Below are 18,141 nucleotides of genomic sequence, written 5' to 3'. Positions count from 1 at the left end.
TCTCCTAAGCAAATCCTTGTTCCTTAGGAATCAAAATTTGTTTTCATGTTCTCAACGGCTAGCAAAGTTGCATCATCAGTGTTTAAGAGAACATCTAAGGTTAAGAACACCCGTGCAAAATCTGATCACTGGAAATGACAAGATAGCTTATATTCTCCTAGTCTTTAAAAGCATCACTGTCAGACTGTATGACAGACAACACCATCAACGTAGCAGGTTCCACCAGATTACATTAAATTTACAATTCCTTGGTTCAAAAATCAAGACAAAATGCTTCATTATTTCTTTGATGACACCGAATTTGGACCAGTATCTGTGAAATGGAGCCTACGTGTTTACTTCTACACTAACAATAAACAGAACTGATAATTATTGAACTCGCCATAGCATGCTGCTGTCAATCTAAAGGCAGAATTACCAGGCTGGTTGGCATATCTGCTTGCCTCCTCAGTTCTTGTGCTTAATCTATATAAATAGATATGGAACAAAGACAACTTCCTGGCTTGAGTAAGCAAAGACCACTGCTTTCCTTTGAAGATCACTGCATATTCTAACATCCAAATCTTATTGTATAGTTGAGTCTAGCCAACTTTCACAAATCGGTAATTCAGACACCTAAAAACAGTTTTCAAAATCCATCTAGCCTTGTGGATGCCAATTCTTTTCCAATAGAGAAAACAAGTACAGAAGCACAGGCCTTCCTTTTTGTTCTTTTCCCTCCCCTGGCTATGTCGTTACTTAAAACCCATTACATCTCAACTTTATCCCGTTCTGGCAAAGGTCATCGACCTGAAGTGGTAAATGTTTCACTCTACAGATGCTGCCTGACTGGTTGAGTATTTGCAGCATTTTTTGATTGTATTAGAGAAACCACAAGTCTGCTGTAATCAACTTAAAAGTAGAACCCCTAATCCCAAATAAAACAATTCCATATAGGACATGAACAGGTTTCTGATCTGACCCAATGGAGAAAATCAGATGGCTGGTGGGTGGTACTGGCAACTCACTTCCTGTGCTTCAACCTATTTAATTGTATCTCACTTCCTAGTCTTCAAACCTTCCCAATCCATGAAAATTTCTGGTGAATTCAAGAACAAGGTTGATTTGCCAGGGAAGGGGGCAGAAGAGAGAAAAGAGAGAAGTGAAATCTCAATTTGATCCTAATGTTTAAGATTTGATAATATTTATTGAATTTAATTTCAAAGTTTAAACTTCCACAGTTTACCATTAGTGCAAAACCATTAGCAAAAAAAAAAGAGCAGGAATTCTGGTTCAATGGATGAAAATAACTAATGGGGCTATAAGGTATAAGGGTTAAATGGGGACAGATTACATAAGACTTGTATCCCCTTGTGTATAGAACATTAAGGGGTGATCTAATTAAGGTATTTTAAGGTGATTAAATGTCTTAGTAGGGTAGATAGAGTGCAAGTATTTCCTTTGGTTGGTGGGGGGGGGGGGAAAAAAGTCTAGAACAAGAGACAACCTTAAAATTAGAGTGAGGTCTTTCAGGGATGATGCCAGGAAGCACTTCCTTCACAAAAAGGGTATTGAAAATCTGGAACACTCTTTCCCAAAAAGATGAGGAGGCTGGGGATCAATTGAAAATGTTAAAAAAAGATTGATAATTTTTTTTGTGAGGCAAGGGTATTATGCATTACAGAACCAAGGTTAGTAGATGGAATTAAGATACAGATCAGCAATGATCTAATCAAATGGCAGAAAGGAACATAGCAACATGAGGATGCCAAAGATCAGAAACACTTCAGTATCTTGTGGGCATTTTTAAACTTGAGACACCAACCAGAGCAACTTGTGTGCTAGCTTCAAGTGTGTACAAACCTGTAAACAAATAGTTAAGTGGACTGGAAATATGTTTTTGAAAATTGTAAGATGAAAAGGTCAACTCAATTATTTTAGACTTTTGTGCTACATTCAGCTGAAATTTGTGCTCCTTTGAATCTTCAACAAAGATCTGAATCAAGATCAAAGCAATCCTTGGGATCTGTGCATTTTCTCCAACAAAATGCCATAAGAGGTAGATAAAAGGAGGTGTGCAGTTGAAACAAACTATTCTGACTTCCTTCTAGTCATACATCATCTTATATTCTGGAAACATTCTCCAGTGATTTTAAGAAAATGTTCAAAGTTCAAATGCATGTACAAGGCAGGTTAAAAAATGTCATGCACAGCAACATCATCATAAAAATGTTAATTGCGAAGTCAAGGACTTGAACTTCAATGCAACATGGTGCCAAGGACTGTGGTTGCTGGAAAGCAGTTCCGTATGTGTCTGAAAATGCCGACACTCCATTTCTCTCACTGGTTGATACAATCCAAGGAAATGCAAGTTTTCTGAAAACTGACACCAAGGCAGGTCCTTGTGAATCGTTCTAGATCAGCTTGGCTCAGTAATGGTACTCTCAGCTGAATCAAAAGGTTGTGGATTCAAGTCTCACTTGAATGACTCTGGCACATAATCAAGGCTGACATTTAAATGTAGTGCTAAGAGTGCTGCATTGAACATTTGAGGACTACAACTTCATTTCTACACCAAAGATTTTTCTCAACTCTCACTGCAAGGGTTGTTCCTTTACTCAAATCATTGCTAATTCTGTATTTAAATTCAACAAAAATTGCTGTTTTTACAGTAGCTCAACTTTCGAGATCAAAAAAGATCTAAAATGGATTGTTTAGCAATTTCCAACTGCCCTCCCCAATTATGTCAGAACTGAAATCTTTTGGCAGATTATTGAACCAACCAATCTCAAAAATGCTAATTTTGTTCTTTTAAAATCAAGACACACTGTAGGACTTGAAATCAATATTTGAAATGCAGCAGTCAACTTGTTCTTGTAGCAGAGGTGCTGCAAAGCTCAATTTGCAAGCCTCAACAAATTTGGAAAGATCAGAAACAAGTACACCAGTTTGTAATTAATCAGCAGTTTGAGTTCATCAACAAGTCTGTAGCTCAGTTCACTTTATACTATACATTATCTGCCTGATGGGATCAGAAATCTAATTTGCAACCGTAAAATTTAAAAGGAACTTTATGTTACAAGGAAGACAATATATAGGACAGAAAATAGTATAATGTTGCATGTGCAGGATAAATAAAACCAGTAAGCTCAGTCTAAAAGGGGATGACCTTTAAGTGAGGAAAAATAACCTCAAATCCTGGAAGGGGAAAAAAAAAAGGAGGGGTTGGGGTTCACTGTAATGATTATAGCATGTTGAAACAGGTTAAAATACTGATGGAACAAATCTAAAAGAGCCCAGCTGCACATGTAAAACTGATCAAGAAATTCTTTCTATACTTGAACAATAAGGGTGCAATCAGAACTGGTGAGATGTAGAAAATATAACAGCTTGAAACAGAGGATGAATACAAGAAAGTAGGTATTCTAAATGATCATTCCTCCAAGCATGCACAAGACATAAGAAACACAGTCCCCAGAGTTAACCCAGACAAAATTCATGATAAACTTTCAAAGGGGATTGGATACATACTTGAAAAGGAAAAAAAAAAAATCAGGGCTATGGGGAAAGAGCAGGGTAGTGGGACAAATTGGATAGCCCTTTTAAAAGGACTAGTACAGGGATGATGGGCCAAATGGAATCTTACAGCACAGCAAGAACCTATGATAAATGAGTTGGAAGTCCTAATTTGGTTAAAGAGCCTCAAAATAATAGAACACCAGGGATAGAGTGGCAAAGGAGACAAGGAAAAGAGAGCCGTTAGGTATCGACAATCATTGAGGGAATCACTGGACGCTGCGAAGATAGAGGTGGTACCAGTAGATTGGAAACATGCCGACATGATGCCTGTATTCAAAAAGGAGTGATAAATCAAACATAGGTAACTAAAGACCCATTAGTTTTACTTCAGTCCCATATATACTAACCCAAGACTTAGAGATCTTAGTAGTGCAGCAAAGTTAACAGAATGATAAACTACATAGCCAAAAATACATACAAGTCAGAGGAGGTTATGATCAAATTGAGATTTAAGCTTTCCAGGTAGTGTAAAGAGTGACATGAACGATCCAGAGTCTTAGAGGTTTGAGCGATGAGTAAGGGCTGGAGAAATGCTTCCATCTTGAAAGCAGGCATCTGATAAGGAGGTATATAAGACAGTAAACAATATGGAAAAGACAAATCTGGAAAATTATTTCAAATTGAGAGCAGGACAAGGAACCACAGTTCAGACCAGTAAATGGAAAATTTTGGACTGATATTGGGAAGTTCTTCAGAATGATCATGGAAAAGAATCTTGCTTAGAATAGCAGAGGTGTAAAACTATGTAATCATTTAAAAACTAACTGGATATTGCAGTGGGGGTGGGTGGGGAAACTAATTCATTCACCTGGAATGGAATTAAGACGGCCATTTGACCCATCGTCTTCAGTAATTTTCTTGTTAACTTTGCTCTACCAAGAGATAAAGCATACTTGAACACAGTCAAATTTAAGATAACAATTCATGGGTATTCCCCACATCAGATTATTCCCCCAAAATTCTTAAACCGTTAGCATGAAAACACTTTTCCAAAATTAATGTTTGTATGCAGCATTATACATGAACATCATAACTCTCTTAAGATGTTCACACCTGTTACTGCCAAGATGAACTGAAGTTCAACTTTTGTTAATCTAGGTCAAGGCTTGAACTCCTTTAACGGACAAGAAACCCCCAGGAGTTGAGAATGCATAAACATTTTCCAAGACCTTTATTATTCTGTACTATTTATCATAAAACATTTGAGGTCATATAGAAAAAAGAAAACAGGAGCATTTTGAAGAATTAAAAAGGATCTTCTTTTCAGGCGACAATGGAGATAAACTGATGGGAAATTCAGGCATTCAACAGCAGCCATACGCAATGTAAAATGGGTCTGCAATTTCAAACTGGTTTGGAAACTGATTTGGAGCCAGCTGACTCCAGGAAAACATTATCAGCTGAGTATACTGTAAAATAGGGTTTGGTAGGAACAGATGCTGTACCATCTGCAGACTAGTGTAAATGAGGCTGAGGGTTGCAGACAAAAGGGCTTAGGAGGAATACAGCTTGGAGGAAGCAAGCGTTTGTATTTGGCATGTATGAGCAGGCCGAGGGGCCTGCAACACACCATGTTTCAAGAAGGCTGAGAGCAATTGAGAGAAGAGGGTTGCATTCTGGGGAGGTCATCCAAAAAGTTGGGGGCCTGAATGGCACCATAAAGATGGATCAGAGCCAGGGGGAGGAGGTAAGTACCCAAATATAAACTGTGACAACCTGGAGGAGGGGTGGGAATGTGGGTAATTAAAATAAATGATCAATGTTAAAAATACTCAAAATAACACATACCACTTATATTTTCATTATGTTCAAAATGTACACAGCCTAAAATGGAGTGTCGCAAAATAAAACAAATTCTAATCCGGGATTTGGCTAAAAAAAAGAATCTGCCTCCATATGGCATTAATGAAAGAGAAAGGAACAGCAGAATGCCAGATATCCTAGCAGTTCCAGTATTTGGGGGTTGGAGGGGAATTAATATTTTTGCCCCTATTGTTTTTTTTCACCTCTTGCAGGAGACTACATGGCTGTGGAGGAATGGGGGTGGGTGGGCTGGTGAAGAAGGGCTTAGCCATGATTGTCTGACCATCTTGGTGTGAGAGCAGGTTTCATGGACTTTTCCTAACTGGCATTTTCGTACATTTGTACTCCTTTCCCCACACATGGGCCTGCAGGATATAGGTGTGCAGGACAGAAACCAAAAGTAGTGCTAATGACAATTGATTCCAGAAATGTGATTACTCTTAAGAAAATGGCAAAAATAAAAATCAGTAGCTTCAAGATGCTATAATCGGAAATCATATCTTGAGGAATTGAAAATACAGTAATATTTCCCAAGACCATCTTATTCTATAGAATTTATTGAACATTCAAGGAAGAGAAATATAGAGGGTTGAAAACAGATGGCAAAAAGTATTTTCTCTGTAGGCGACAAATTATACTTCAAGGAGACTGGCATAAAAACTGACCTTGGGTTTCTGCAAATGCTGTTCTCAACCTGGCCAAGTGTCCTAGATTTTTTCCTGCAGGGAAGGAACTAATAAACACACTTCAATGCCACCTGGATCAGAGTCAAGGTGGAAACTTGCCATAGAGATAACCAGAAATGAATCTACTTATCAGATGTATTACAGCAACACTTAAAAACTGGACAACATTAATAGGAATGTATCTGCAAATCTGGAGGCTCAAGATAATTGGGATCATCACTGATGAAGATATTCAGCTGTTAGCCATGGCACGTCCTCCAGCTTTTAACAGCTGGAACATGCAATGTTTCTTTAAACCATTCAGCTACAGTACTCTGCATAAGAAGTACACCCCATAATCCACTCACTGTTTTGAGCCAGGGCTTGGAGTAAGCAGTCAAGACATCCTTCTACATTATCTGATGTGCCATCAGCAGCAGTCAACTTCAGTTTTTGTAGGGCATCATTTAGATTATCTGAGAAAAAAACAAATCATTTTAGATACTTATAAATGTATGAAAGCTTGCTTATACAATAGACAAAAACAGAATGTAGTGATTTTGATCAAATCTTGTAATTACTTAAAACAGTACACTGGTCATTTAGCTTTTACCTGCAATGTTAACTTCACCACAGACATAGACAATACTCATTATGGTAATATTCCACAAGACATTTTCCTTTTCAAGAATAAACCATATGGAACCGTAGTCTGACCAGTATTTGAACGGTTTCTTTTAAAGTAGCTTAAAATGCCTCCATAAAATTAATACTTTCCCAGAACACAAGATAGGATTCCTAATAATACCATATAATGTGGAACTATTAGTATCAGAGATATCCGGCCATTATCACACTGCTGTTTGTGGGACCTTGCTGTGTAGAAATTGCTGCCGTGTTTTCTACATTACAACAGTGAGCACAATTCAAAAAGTACTTCACTGGCTGTAAAGTATTTTGGGAAGTCTTGTAGTCTTAAAAGATAGCATATAAATGCAAGTTCTTTCTTTTGAGCTCTGACATTATGGAGAAAACTGCAAAAGCAGGCATTATATAGCAACTGAATAATAAGTCCAATCTCTTTTCTCCTCTCACAAAATGATTACATTTTAAATATCCATTTTGCATTCTGGTTTCCTCCCATATATAAATGAACATTTAAAAATTAACCCTATTTGAAGTGGTACAATTAGGCTGAGCAAAACAAAAATCAATTGTTCTCATTATCTGGCATTTCAAATAAACCAGATTCCTATCAACCACACTAAAAGCTTCACACTGAACTGTGTGGGATTGAATAACTTGTCAGCTAGCAGTTTCCGTGGTAATTTGTAATACAATTAGTTTTTTTTTTAACAGTAACAGTACCACTGGAATAAAGCAACTGGCAGTCACCAATGATTATGTAACAATACAACCCTAGTCTGTTGCAATACATCCACAACACACTCCTTTTTGCAGCATAAGGGACTAAAAATCAAGGCCATAAAAACTAAGACACAAATCTCTGGTCGGATTATAAAAATCCCTTGGTGTAACATATCAGAACAAATTAGTCTACTCACTGCATTTTATACACTGAGATATATGGGAGGCAGATTGAGAGTAGCATAAACAAGCTCTTTACGGGAATACATTCACCTTCCCTCAGAGCATTTAACTATCACTTGCTCAATGTGTTAAGCTGCCCAGGAGACCACTCTTGATTTCAAACTCCAATCATGCACTATACCTTCAATTGCTACCAAGACATTATAAAAATTGAGTGCTCTCCACAACAAAACTGGGAAAAACCAGATATTCTACATTTCCCTTTTAATTATTTTGCAAAGTAATACACAATCTCATCAATTCGGTGTTTAGAGCACACTTTTGCAATTAAGCACTGACAGCTGTATCAACATTGCTTAGTTTCAGGATTTTTGTATTATTCAAGTTTCATTGATTAATTAATACACAATTCATTACATAATTAAATTTCACCCAATCTTGGCACGCAATTCTTAATACAAGCTTGTTCAAACTTCAGCTCAGCAATATATACCCAGTATCATGTAAAAAGAACTTGCATTTATATCGTACCTTTAACACCATGACGTACCAAAACACTTCACAGCCAAAGTGCCTTGCAGTGTGGTCAATTGTAATGCAACAGTCAAAATAGTGCATAGCAATAAGATAATGACCAGTTAAGCTGTTCGTGAGGTTGGCTGAGGGATAAATGAACAAAAAAAAATTCCTCATGTCCATCTATGTATTTATTAATAATGTGGTCAAATAAACATTCACTAAATCACATGGAGTGAAACTATTTGCATAGCAGTAATAATCACAGGAAATGACAGTAATATTGGCAGAGACCACAGTGATCATGCCCACAGATTCTGAAGAAACTCAATAAAAAAAACTAGATTTAAGAACATAAAGGCAAATATTGAGCCACATTTTACACAATAGGAGGATAGACCATATGGCCCATTGAGCCTGCTCCATCATTCAGATAATCATGGCTGATCTTAGAATTCCACCACTTTCCCACTTGCTCACCATATCCCTTGGTTTCAGAGACCAAAAATCTGTATCCCAGCCTTAAATGTTTTCAACGACCGAGCATCCACAACCATCTGGGCTAGAGAATTTCAAAGATTCACAACCCGTTGAGTGAAGTAATTTCTCCTCCTCTCAGTCCTAAATGATCAGCCCCTTATCCTGAGACTGTGCCCCCATGTTTTAGATTCCCTGACTAGCAGAAATAATCTTGGCGTCTACCCTAAAGCCTGGCTTCCCGACCCGAACCCAACTACACGCAAGGGGTTCGGGTCGGGTCCATATTCCGAGTCCAGCATTCGGGCTTGGGTCGGGTCAGGCTGGACAGTGCTGCTTCCGGGAAGTCATGGGATCAGGCTTACCCATGACTTCCCACAACTCTATCTGCAGTAATAGCCTGCTGCCGGAATGGATGAAGGATATTCGGGTCAGGTGCGATAAAAAGTTTAACGACTCGGGCTCAGGTCAGGTTCAGGTGGGCTGTGGTCGGGTCGAGCTTTAATTTTATACCCGAGCCAGGTTTTAGTCTACCCTATCCAACCCCTTTAGAATCTTATATGTTTCAATGAGATCACCTCTCATTCTTCTAAACTCCAGAGAATACAGGCTCAATTTACGTAGTCTCTCATCACTTATCCCAGGGATCAATCTAGTGAACCTTCGCTGCACTGCCTCCAATGCAAGTATATCCTTTCTTAAATGTGCAGACCAAAACTGCACACAGTATTCCAGATGTGGTCTCACCAAAACCCTATACAATTGTAGCAATACTTCCTTATTCTTATACTCCAATCCCCTTGCAATAAAGGCCAACATGCCATTTGCCTTCTTAACTGCTTGTTGTACCTGCATGTTAACTTTCTGCGTTTTGTACAAACATAACTAAATCTCTGATCAAAAACACTTACAAGTTACACACCTTTTAAAAAATATTCTGCTTTTCTATTTTTAACCACCAAAATGCATAACTTCACACTTCCCTGCATTAAACTCCATCTGCCAACTTGTTGCCCACTCACTTAACCTGCCTATATCTCTTTGCAGCCTGTGTCCTTCCCATAGCTTACCTTTCCACCTACCTTTGTATCAAACTTAGATACATTACTCTCTCTCTTCATCGAAGTCATTGATATAGATTGTAAATACCTGAGGCCCCAGCACTGATCTTTGCAGCACTCTACTATTTGCTGCCTGCCAACTTGAAAATGCCCCATTTATGCCCACTCATTGGTTAACAAACAGGAAGCAATCATCTATCCATGCTAATATATTACCCCCAACTCTATGAGCCCTTATCTTGCTAATTAACCTTCTGTATGGCACCTTCTTGAAGGCCTTTTGAAAATCCAGGTATACAACATCTACTGGTTCCCCTTTATCTACCCTAGTTACATCCTCAAAAAACTCTGAATTTGTCAAACAGGATTTCCCTTTAGTAAAACCATGTTGACTTGTTCTAATCATACTGTGCTTTTCTATGTACATTGTTAAGACTTCCTTAAAATAGATTCCAGCATTTTCCCAATGACTGATATTAGGCTAACTGGCCTGTAGTTCCCTGCTTTCTTGAAAAGCGGTGTAACCTTTGCCAACTTCCAGTCTGATGGGACCACTCCCGAAGCTAAGGAATTTTGGAAAATCATAGCTAGTGCATCCACTATATCTTCAGCTATCTTTTAGAACCCTAGGATGTAGGCCATCAGGTCCTAAGGATGTCAGATTTTAGTCCCTTAAGTTTCTCCAATACTTATTCTCTGCTGATATGAATTTCCTTAATTTCCTCACTCTTTTTAGCCCCTAGGTTACTGTCTATTTCTGGTGTGGAACTTGTGTCTTCCACTGTGAAGACAGACAAAATATTTGTTCAATGCCTCTGCCATTTTCTCATCCCCCATGATAATTTCTCCTCTTTCTGCTTGCAAGGGACCAACGTCTGCTTTAGCTACTCTCTTCCTTTTGATATACCTATAAAAGCTTGTACAATCGGTTTTCATGTTACTGGCTAGTTTACCCTCATTCTTTTTTTTCCTTTATCAACATTTTGGTGGCCCTTTGCTAGTTTCTAACACTCCCAATCCTCAGACTTGCTACTCTTTTTTGCAACATTGTAAGCCTTTTCTTTTAATCTAATACCATCCTTAACTTCCTGAGTGAGCTCGGATGGGCCTTTCTGGCTGAGTTTTTGTTTTTCAAAAGGAATAATTAAACTGTTCTGAATTATTAGTCTTGATTGAAAAATTACAAGAGACACGTAGACAACCAAACACAGTAAGAGGAGAGTGATCGAGGACCATCCTTTTTCCACACATAACACTCTGGTTTTTGAACCAAAGTGCCAATTATTTTCATTTCAGTGGGTAGGAAGGACTGCTAATGTGTTGCACACATGAAGGCTCTCCACCAGGATGGGAAAGCCATATGCTTACTAGGAACTTCCACTCAGCTGTCTTTGAACCCCAATGCCACAGCTATGCTAACAGTGTATGTATAAAAGGACATATGACTTGAAACATATGATTTATACACTACTGGTGCAGTCCTAAATTCATTTCATGCCAAAGTTAGGTACAAGCTATGGTCCAGATTGGTAATGAGATGAGATATACCTAAAGAGGATCCTTGTAGAAGTAAAGCAGGTACACCAAACAATATTACAATGTATTGATGCAAAGCTATTTAATGAACATACTTTTAAATCAAAAAATGTTGCTTCATTCAATCTGATTTAGCACATTCGGTAAAATAAAAGGATTAACCCATTCGGCTCCTCAAGCCTATCACACAGTTCATTTTAATTACATCGTGGTTCTCAAACTTTTTGGCCCTTTCAAATGACTTAGTAATCACCGACCCACCTCCAATTAGGTTATATTATATATTATTAAAGTCCTGTATGTAATTCTTTTAAGAAAACAGGAATTTACTTAGGCATCAGTGAGATGGGTATGTTTGCTTTTCACTGCAGTTTCTCTATCCTGGCATGCTCACCTCCTGGTAAGGCAGCCAGCCCATTCTGCGCAGCATGATGCAGCTGTATTCTGCTCCCGCCTCCCACTTGCACCGAGCTTCCTTCACTTAAATGCTCAATAAGCAGTTTCACTTATTTTGAGTCCTGGAAACACACTGTGGAGCCCAGTTTGAGAATCACTGAAATAGATCATGGCTGACCTGCCTTGGTTCCTTGATCCTTGAAATCTTGGCTTAACAAAAATCTCAGTTTTTAAATTTTTAACAAAGTCAGCTGTTTGGGAGTGAGTGGTCCAGACTTCCACTACCCTCATGTGAAGAAGTGTTTCCTGACATCAGCACTGAACAGCCTAGCTCTAATTTTAGTTGTTGCACTTCCCCTTGTTCTGGATGCAAGAGATCTCCCAATGTTAGTGAAATACTTAGCAAATATCCTGAAAAATGCCATTTTCTTTCATTAAAAAACAATCTATATGCTTATGTACGAAGTGAAACTTTATTTAAAAAATATACCCAGGGAAAGTTCTGAAATAAAATAGCCAGGTCCAATGTGTTCCTAAACCTTTTTCGAAGCTCCAAAATGATTTTTATTACTATGTCACAAAAGGCACTTTTTCAAATTTGAAAATTCAAGCTTGCATTGCAAGGGGACAGAAACAGAATGTACCTTTACACAGTCCAATAAGCAGTTCACCTTATTTCTCAAGACAGCTGTCGACAGGGCAACATTACTGTGGAAAAGTCACCTTTTTGCCAAAGAATGGTATGTTGCATGCAAAGGGAGTTGACAAAGGGAGGGAGAAAACAGCAAAGTATGAGGTTGGGTGGGGGAAGGAGGAAATTAAAATTTAGCCAAAATATTTCAGTGCTAGGTTGTGAAGCTAATTTTATACCAAATTATTCAAAAGTGATCATCAAGGCTTCAGCCCAACCTGTTATGTGACAGGGTAGCCTTCTTGTGGTCTTTGGATGTAACCATTAGCAATAAACAATTTTACTTTTGCTTCATCAGCCAAGTTTTTAAAATGAGCCAAACGATTCCCTGAAATGATGCAAGGTGGTCAGGCTATCTCCTGGATGAAAAAAATTAATGCTAAAAAAAATGCTGTTATAATGTGGATTTCTCTGCAATACACAGCTTAGAAAATATAGCTGGAAGATTTTTCCTGAGTAAACTGTAGTATTTTCTTTAAATTAACTAAAACTGGAACTGGAAGCGTTGCACAACAAAAGGAGCTAAAATTGGCCAGTGCCATAATTTGCTTTTTAAAAAAAAATCAAAACGGAAGGTCTGGCCAGCTGTGCTAGAAATTCCCTTGCAGCCTTGCAAACTCTGTTGCCAGATAAACAGAATACTAAGCAAAGGGCAGGAACAGCCAAGTCCCACTACAGAGGTGTCATAACTGGCTACTGATCAATTTTGCTGTTATTGATCTTACTGGAAAAGGTTCTTTTTTTCTTTATTCCTTTTTCTCTCCACATCTATCTTCATCCCTCAGATCAGAGTATACAACCTTTTGCAACAGGGGTTGGATCCATATGCCATAAGTAAAAAAAGTGATGTCTTAAACTACTTTAGGCTCAGAGAATCGTGATTAAATGCAATGCCATGCAGGCCTCCACCCGTCAAGAATGAGACATGAACATTGATTTTTAAACTGTTACTGGAGTAAAGAAAGAACTTGTTTTAAAAAACCCACCAGACCCTTGACTGGAAAGACATTTGCATAGTAACAAACAGTACTTGGAAAGGACAAAGGGCCACTCCCTGCTCCAATTTAATCCACAATGGACTTTTGATTACCAGATGTTGAAGGTGGAGAGGCTAATGTTCCCAGTTAACTGCTAAGATGGCCAAACACACAAACAGACATGGTCAGACCAGTTTAGTCACATGATTGACTGGCTAAGAGTTTTTTGAATTTGAACTTGCCACAGAGTTTAAAGCTCAGAAAGCTGTTTGCTCCTGGACTGGAAAAGACCTCTCGCGGCTGGCCTGCCAACGCCTCTCTCCTGTCTGCTCATCTTTCTCACCAGCTTTGGAATCCATTGAAGACCCAAGAACCCCAAGAGAAGTGTCTCCTACAGTGAACAAGGTTTAAGAAGAATACTGGGCTCCAATGAAAAGCAAAAATTACCTACAGGCAAGAACTACCTACAAAAGGCCTACAATGTGCTCGAAGCACAGTAACAAGAAACTCTTCTGATATTGCCTCAAACTTCTATTTTTTCTTCTGCTCTCTATTTGCATGCATCGCATATGCATACTAGCATGGGGTGTGGCATGTATCTGAATTAGGCATTAACTGAATTAGAGTTTAAGTTTCATAAATTTCACTTTTCTTTAAACCTAAAGAGGCCTGTTTGTACTAATTTCTTTGCCTTGTAATTGGAAAATGGTAAACAAGGATTCACCAAGGGGGAGCTAAAAACAGTTTAAAAACAAAACCCTGTTACAATAAGACCAGGTGAAGGCTGAGAAAGACCCCTAGATCCCTTTCTCACCTGGTCGTAACAGCAACATTTAACACGTTTAGGACCAGAGTACATTCATGTTATTTTTTAAATGATGCACAACTATGGACATGATAATCACCTTTCAGCATAAATAAATTAATGACATAGAATACCCAACTGGACACAGACAATGATCACCATACAAAGGGTGAAATTTTGTCTGTGTTTAAAACCACTCACTAAATGCACGCAAATGGGATGTTTGTATAATGGAATGGAATAAAACAACTGGTAGATATCATTTTGGGCAATACCATGGCTAACTGCCACAGTAAGTTAATTTTTGCTTTTGCTACTTCCCTTGATTTAAATTAAGTGCAACCTATAGAAATTTGGGCAACTTAAGGTCAACTCAGACACATCCATGATCATGTGTAGCTTTTATGCTTAAAAAGTGTGAGGGTACTCTCCAGCTTAGATGAATAGAAAATACTGATGCAACTATTTTTCATCTATTGTAACAGAAGAATTTGGCCAAGTTTTCTCAGTACTGCTGTGGATTTGTCTTTTTAAAAAGAAAATGTTGCAGATAAGTTTTCATGAACAGGTCTTTGGGGAAAAAAAAGCAGGGTTTTAAAAAGACAAGCTCCTAGTATTTGGAAGAATGCATTGACCTGGATTTTGCCGTGGTAACGATAGCAAAACTGTCAGCGTTTGCCTTTATTACCCCTCTTAAACTGAACTTCTAGAGTCCTCAAATGTGTAGTTAACGTGGAAATCCAGAAGTTGCTATCAAGGAGTCTATGCTTCCCCCATTCTGTAATTAAGTAATCACCGATTAAAACTTCCACTTTTACATTAGTCTCACTGTTAAAAACCCTTAAGAAATTACACCCCACTGAATGATGTTTAACTTTTTAAAACACACCAAGTTCTTAATTACTGAATAGCCTCGCTGAAAAATCTAATTTTGTTTGTGAAATTTCAAATTTCTCCATTATGCTAAAAAAAAGTTCAAACTTTTAAAACAATTTTGTTTGTATTTTAGCTTCTATCTTAATTCTGTGTGTATGTTTCAATCATTTATTTTACTCACATTTAATTAAGTGTAAAAATTAAGTGCATTTTACTTCACAGTTTGTTTTCTCTAAGTATACTTCAATGCGTTTGGCTGCTTACCTCACTTGATGACATCACTGTTGCTGGATGCCTGGCGATCCCCCTGACTTAGCACCATATTCAAACCAACGCCAGGAAAGGGGTAATTCACATCAGATCTTTGTGGGCAATTTTATTCACAATCAGCAGCATCATTTTGCCACTGACCATGAAATCCAGGCCAGCTATTAGATTTTATAACTCATCTAGGAAAGGAGCTACCTGGCTAAGACTGACAGCATCCTGCTTGAAATCGCATTGCAACATTTTACAAGAATAATTCCGCATATATATCATGTACAATTAACAAATGACAGATTCAAGTCTTGCATCAGTATTTGAAGTACAATTAAGACTTCATATGTTGTAGAATGTGGGAAATACTTTCATGTCTGTAACTTTCTGTAGAGGATGGTGGAAAAGGAAGGAAAACCTAAGGCATATAATTTGTGATCTCTCTTTTTAATGGAAGGAAATATATACATATTAGAAAATGTAACTTGTTAAAAAATTCACCTCCACTTCGGTCTTTCCTAAGGTGTCAACACCTTGCTGGGATACAGTTCTGCAGGCACCCTCTGGCACTTCAGCCATGTGGTTATTATTTGAATTTGAGTGTTTCCAACTATTTTACCATGGGAGAATTGCACTCAAGGTCAACCTCGACACCAGAACAAACTCCTTCAGTTATGTGGAAACCATGGAATAGGTTCTCTCTCAACTCAGTCACATCACTTCATTAACATTCATCTTTGTGCATTGCTGCACAGCTCAAGAGGAAAAAAAGCAGATGTTCACATTTCTAAGCCACCACTGTAACTTTCTAGAATACTGCAACTTTTAGAGTTGCCCTGCCTTCCCCCTCTAGTCCAAGCACCAACACATAGCAGCTTTCAATATCTCTCCAAAGTAGCTATGTGCTTAATGAGAGTTCAGACAGAGGCAACACATTCAACTGAAGGCATCTTATTTATGTCTATCATTAACACACCTGGGAACTTGCTCACAAAAATCAGAACAGGGTCTCTGCTTGGTCTTCCCATCTTTAGCAGTGGGAGCTGAAAGCCAGTTTTATCACCAACTCTAGGTAAGACCAGTCAATGCCAGGGGTGCAAAAACTGTTCTCAATACTACACAAATCAACATAGTTCAATGACACAGCTGACTTGTTATTGCATGGATTGCTCTGCACTACAGCCTGGCTACCCAACCCGAACCAGACTACATGTTTCGGGTTTGGGTCGGGTCTATATTCCGAATCCAGCATTCGGGCTTGGGTCAGGCTGGACAGTGCTGCTTCCCGGAAGTCACGGGATTAGGTTTACCCATTATTCCCCACAACTCCAGCTGCAAGAATAGCTTGCTGCCTGAACGGATGAAAGATATTGATGGCAGGTCGGGTGCGAAAAGAAAAAGTAAAGGACTTGGGCTGGGTTCGGGTTGGCTGTGGTCAGGTCGGGTTTTAATTTTATACCCCAGCCAGGCTTTACCCTGCACGCGTTGCCAATAAAAAGTTACAACTGCAGACCAGGAGTAAAACAGAGCAAAACGATGTATAGATGTATTTTGTTGCCAACCCCCTCGAGATTTAACACTAGAAGAACAGCATTTTCCACAGTTTAGATTATTACACTTTAATAAGTAGCTTTTGTTCCTGGATAGCCTGTTAAGTAATGGGCAAACATGACAGTGAAGAGACAGCAATCCTCATCTTATACATTAAGATTTAAAAGTAAATGTGCGCGCACGCATATACGGGCAGTGACTACAACTGCTTGCACCCTGGGGTGTGGGTGGTTACGTGCATTAGCTTGTTAATAATTGTAACGTCCGCGTGTCGCTTCCCGCAGCAACACGAGGACACCACCTCCCGCCGGGCGGGGCCACTCACACATGCGCACTGGGTCGTCCCGGAAGAGGCATGCGCGGCAATAATTGAGGGATGGGAACAGACGCTCACATGCGCAGTACTGCCTCCTCCAGGGGGACAGGGCGCGCGCCCATACACGCGCGCTACGCACACGCATGCACGCGGCACTTACCCATAACGCGCCGGCTCGGCGCGAGTTGCGCTTGAGAGTCCGCTGACGGTTGTTGTTCTTTAACAACCCCCCCCCCTCCTCCGTCAACTTCCCCCTCCCCGCCTCAGGGGAGGGTCGTCGCTGAGTTTTGGGGCCGGCCTCGGGTCTTGAAGAAAAGGAGGCACACGGGGTGCAGGTACGGATCGGGATGGAAACACCAACGGGTGTCCGAGATAGTAGGTAACGTATACTCCGGCCTTTCACCTCAGCCTCAACTGGAAGGATGGAAGCCGGACACCGCGCCCTGAAGTGCTTCAAACAACAGCCGGACCTCTCGTCAGCGACACCCGCGTGCTTGGCTGCTGGAGGAGGTGGGGAAAACTTCCAGGTGGCGGCAGGCAGTGCGAAGAAGGGAGGCGGTTATCGCGGTTTATGCTGCTCCGGTTCCACCCGCACCAATGCGACTGACCAGCCGCCGCCGCCGCCGATGCTGCGCTCAAGCGAGCCGCAATCGCCCGCCTCCTCTCAACGCCTACTGGTGCGCCTGGCATCCTGCCGTCTTGACGTAATGCAATGCGCTCCTTCTGTGTGGTTGACTCAAATGTCAATCACACGATTGGGAAGGGGCGGGGTTTAAAGCTTAGGCCGCCTTCCATTGGTCCACGCTCTGAACACCTCCCTGTGTAGTTGCCCCCTTTCTGTTTTAAAAGGCCGAGAGGTGGCCCGCCTTCCAAGGCTTCCGTGATTGGCTGTTGTATGGAGCCAGCCAAGACGTCTCTTTTGGTTGCTATACTTGTCAATAAAGGATGAGCTCTATTTCTGCTTCAGTTTAGCAATGGGGCTATTTAGCGGAGTGATGTCTGATTTATATCTTCTATCTACCTGCCTTGGTTCCATAATCATTGCATTAGGTCTGTAGCACAGGGACAGGCCATTCGTCCTACTGGTCCATGCTGGCATTTATG

The 18,141-nt window shown here is 39.8% G+C and overlaps 1 protein-coding gene across 2 annotated transcripts in view; it reads right to left on the bottom strand.

Moving 5' to 3' along the window:
* rap1gds1 (RAP1, GTP-GDP dissociation stimulator 1) overlaps positions 1-17,699 on the bottom strand; it is a 92,839-nt gene extending 75,140 nt beyond the window's left edge. The window contains exons 1-2 of one of the 2 annotated variants that reach the window (XM_068046219.1): positions 17,198-17,699; positions 6,395-6,502 (exon numbers count right to left, since the gene is read on the bottom strand). In XM_068046219.1, the coding sequence (XP_067902320.1) occupies positions 6,395-6,502; positions 17,198-17,201 (112 nt within the window). In that variant the 5' untranslated portion in view covers positions 17,202-17,699. The remainder of the gene's footprint in view (positions 1-6,394; positions 6,503-17,197) is intronic. The other variant, XM_068046210.1, reaches the window with a different exon arrangement.
* Positions 17,700-18,141: the final 442 nt, after the last annotated feature.

The sequence above is a fragment of the Heterodontus francisci genome, chromosome 1 (genome assembly GCF_036365525.1).
Source record: "Heterodontus francisci isolate sHetFra1 chromosome 1, sHetFra1.hap1, whole genome shotgun sequence".
In the NCBI taxonomy this organism is placed as follows: Eukaryota; Metazoa; Chordata; class Chondrichthyes; order Heterodontiformes; family Heterodontidae; genus Heterodontus; species Heterodontus francisci.
The sequence above is the reverse complement of the archived record's forward strand: the minus strand, read 5'-3'. Positions and strand labels throughout refer to the sequence as shown.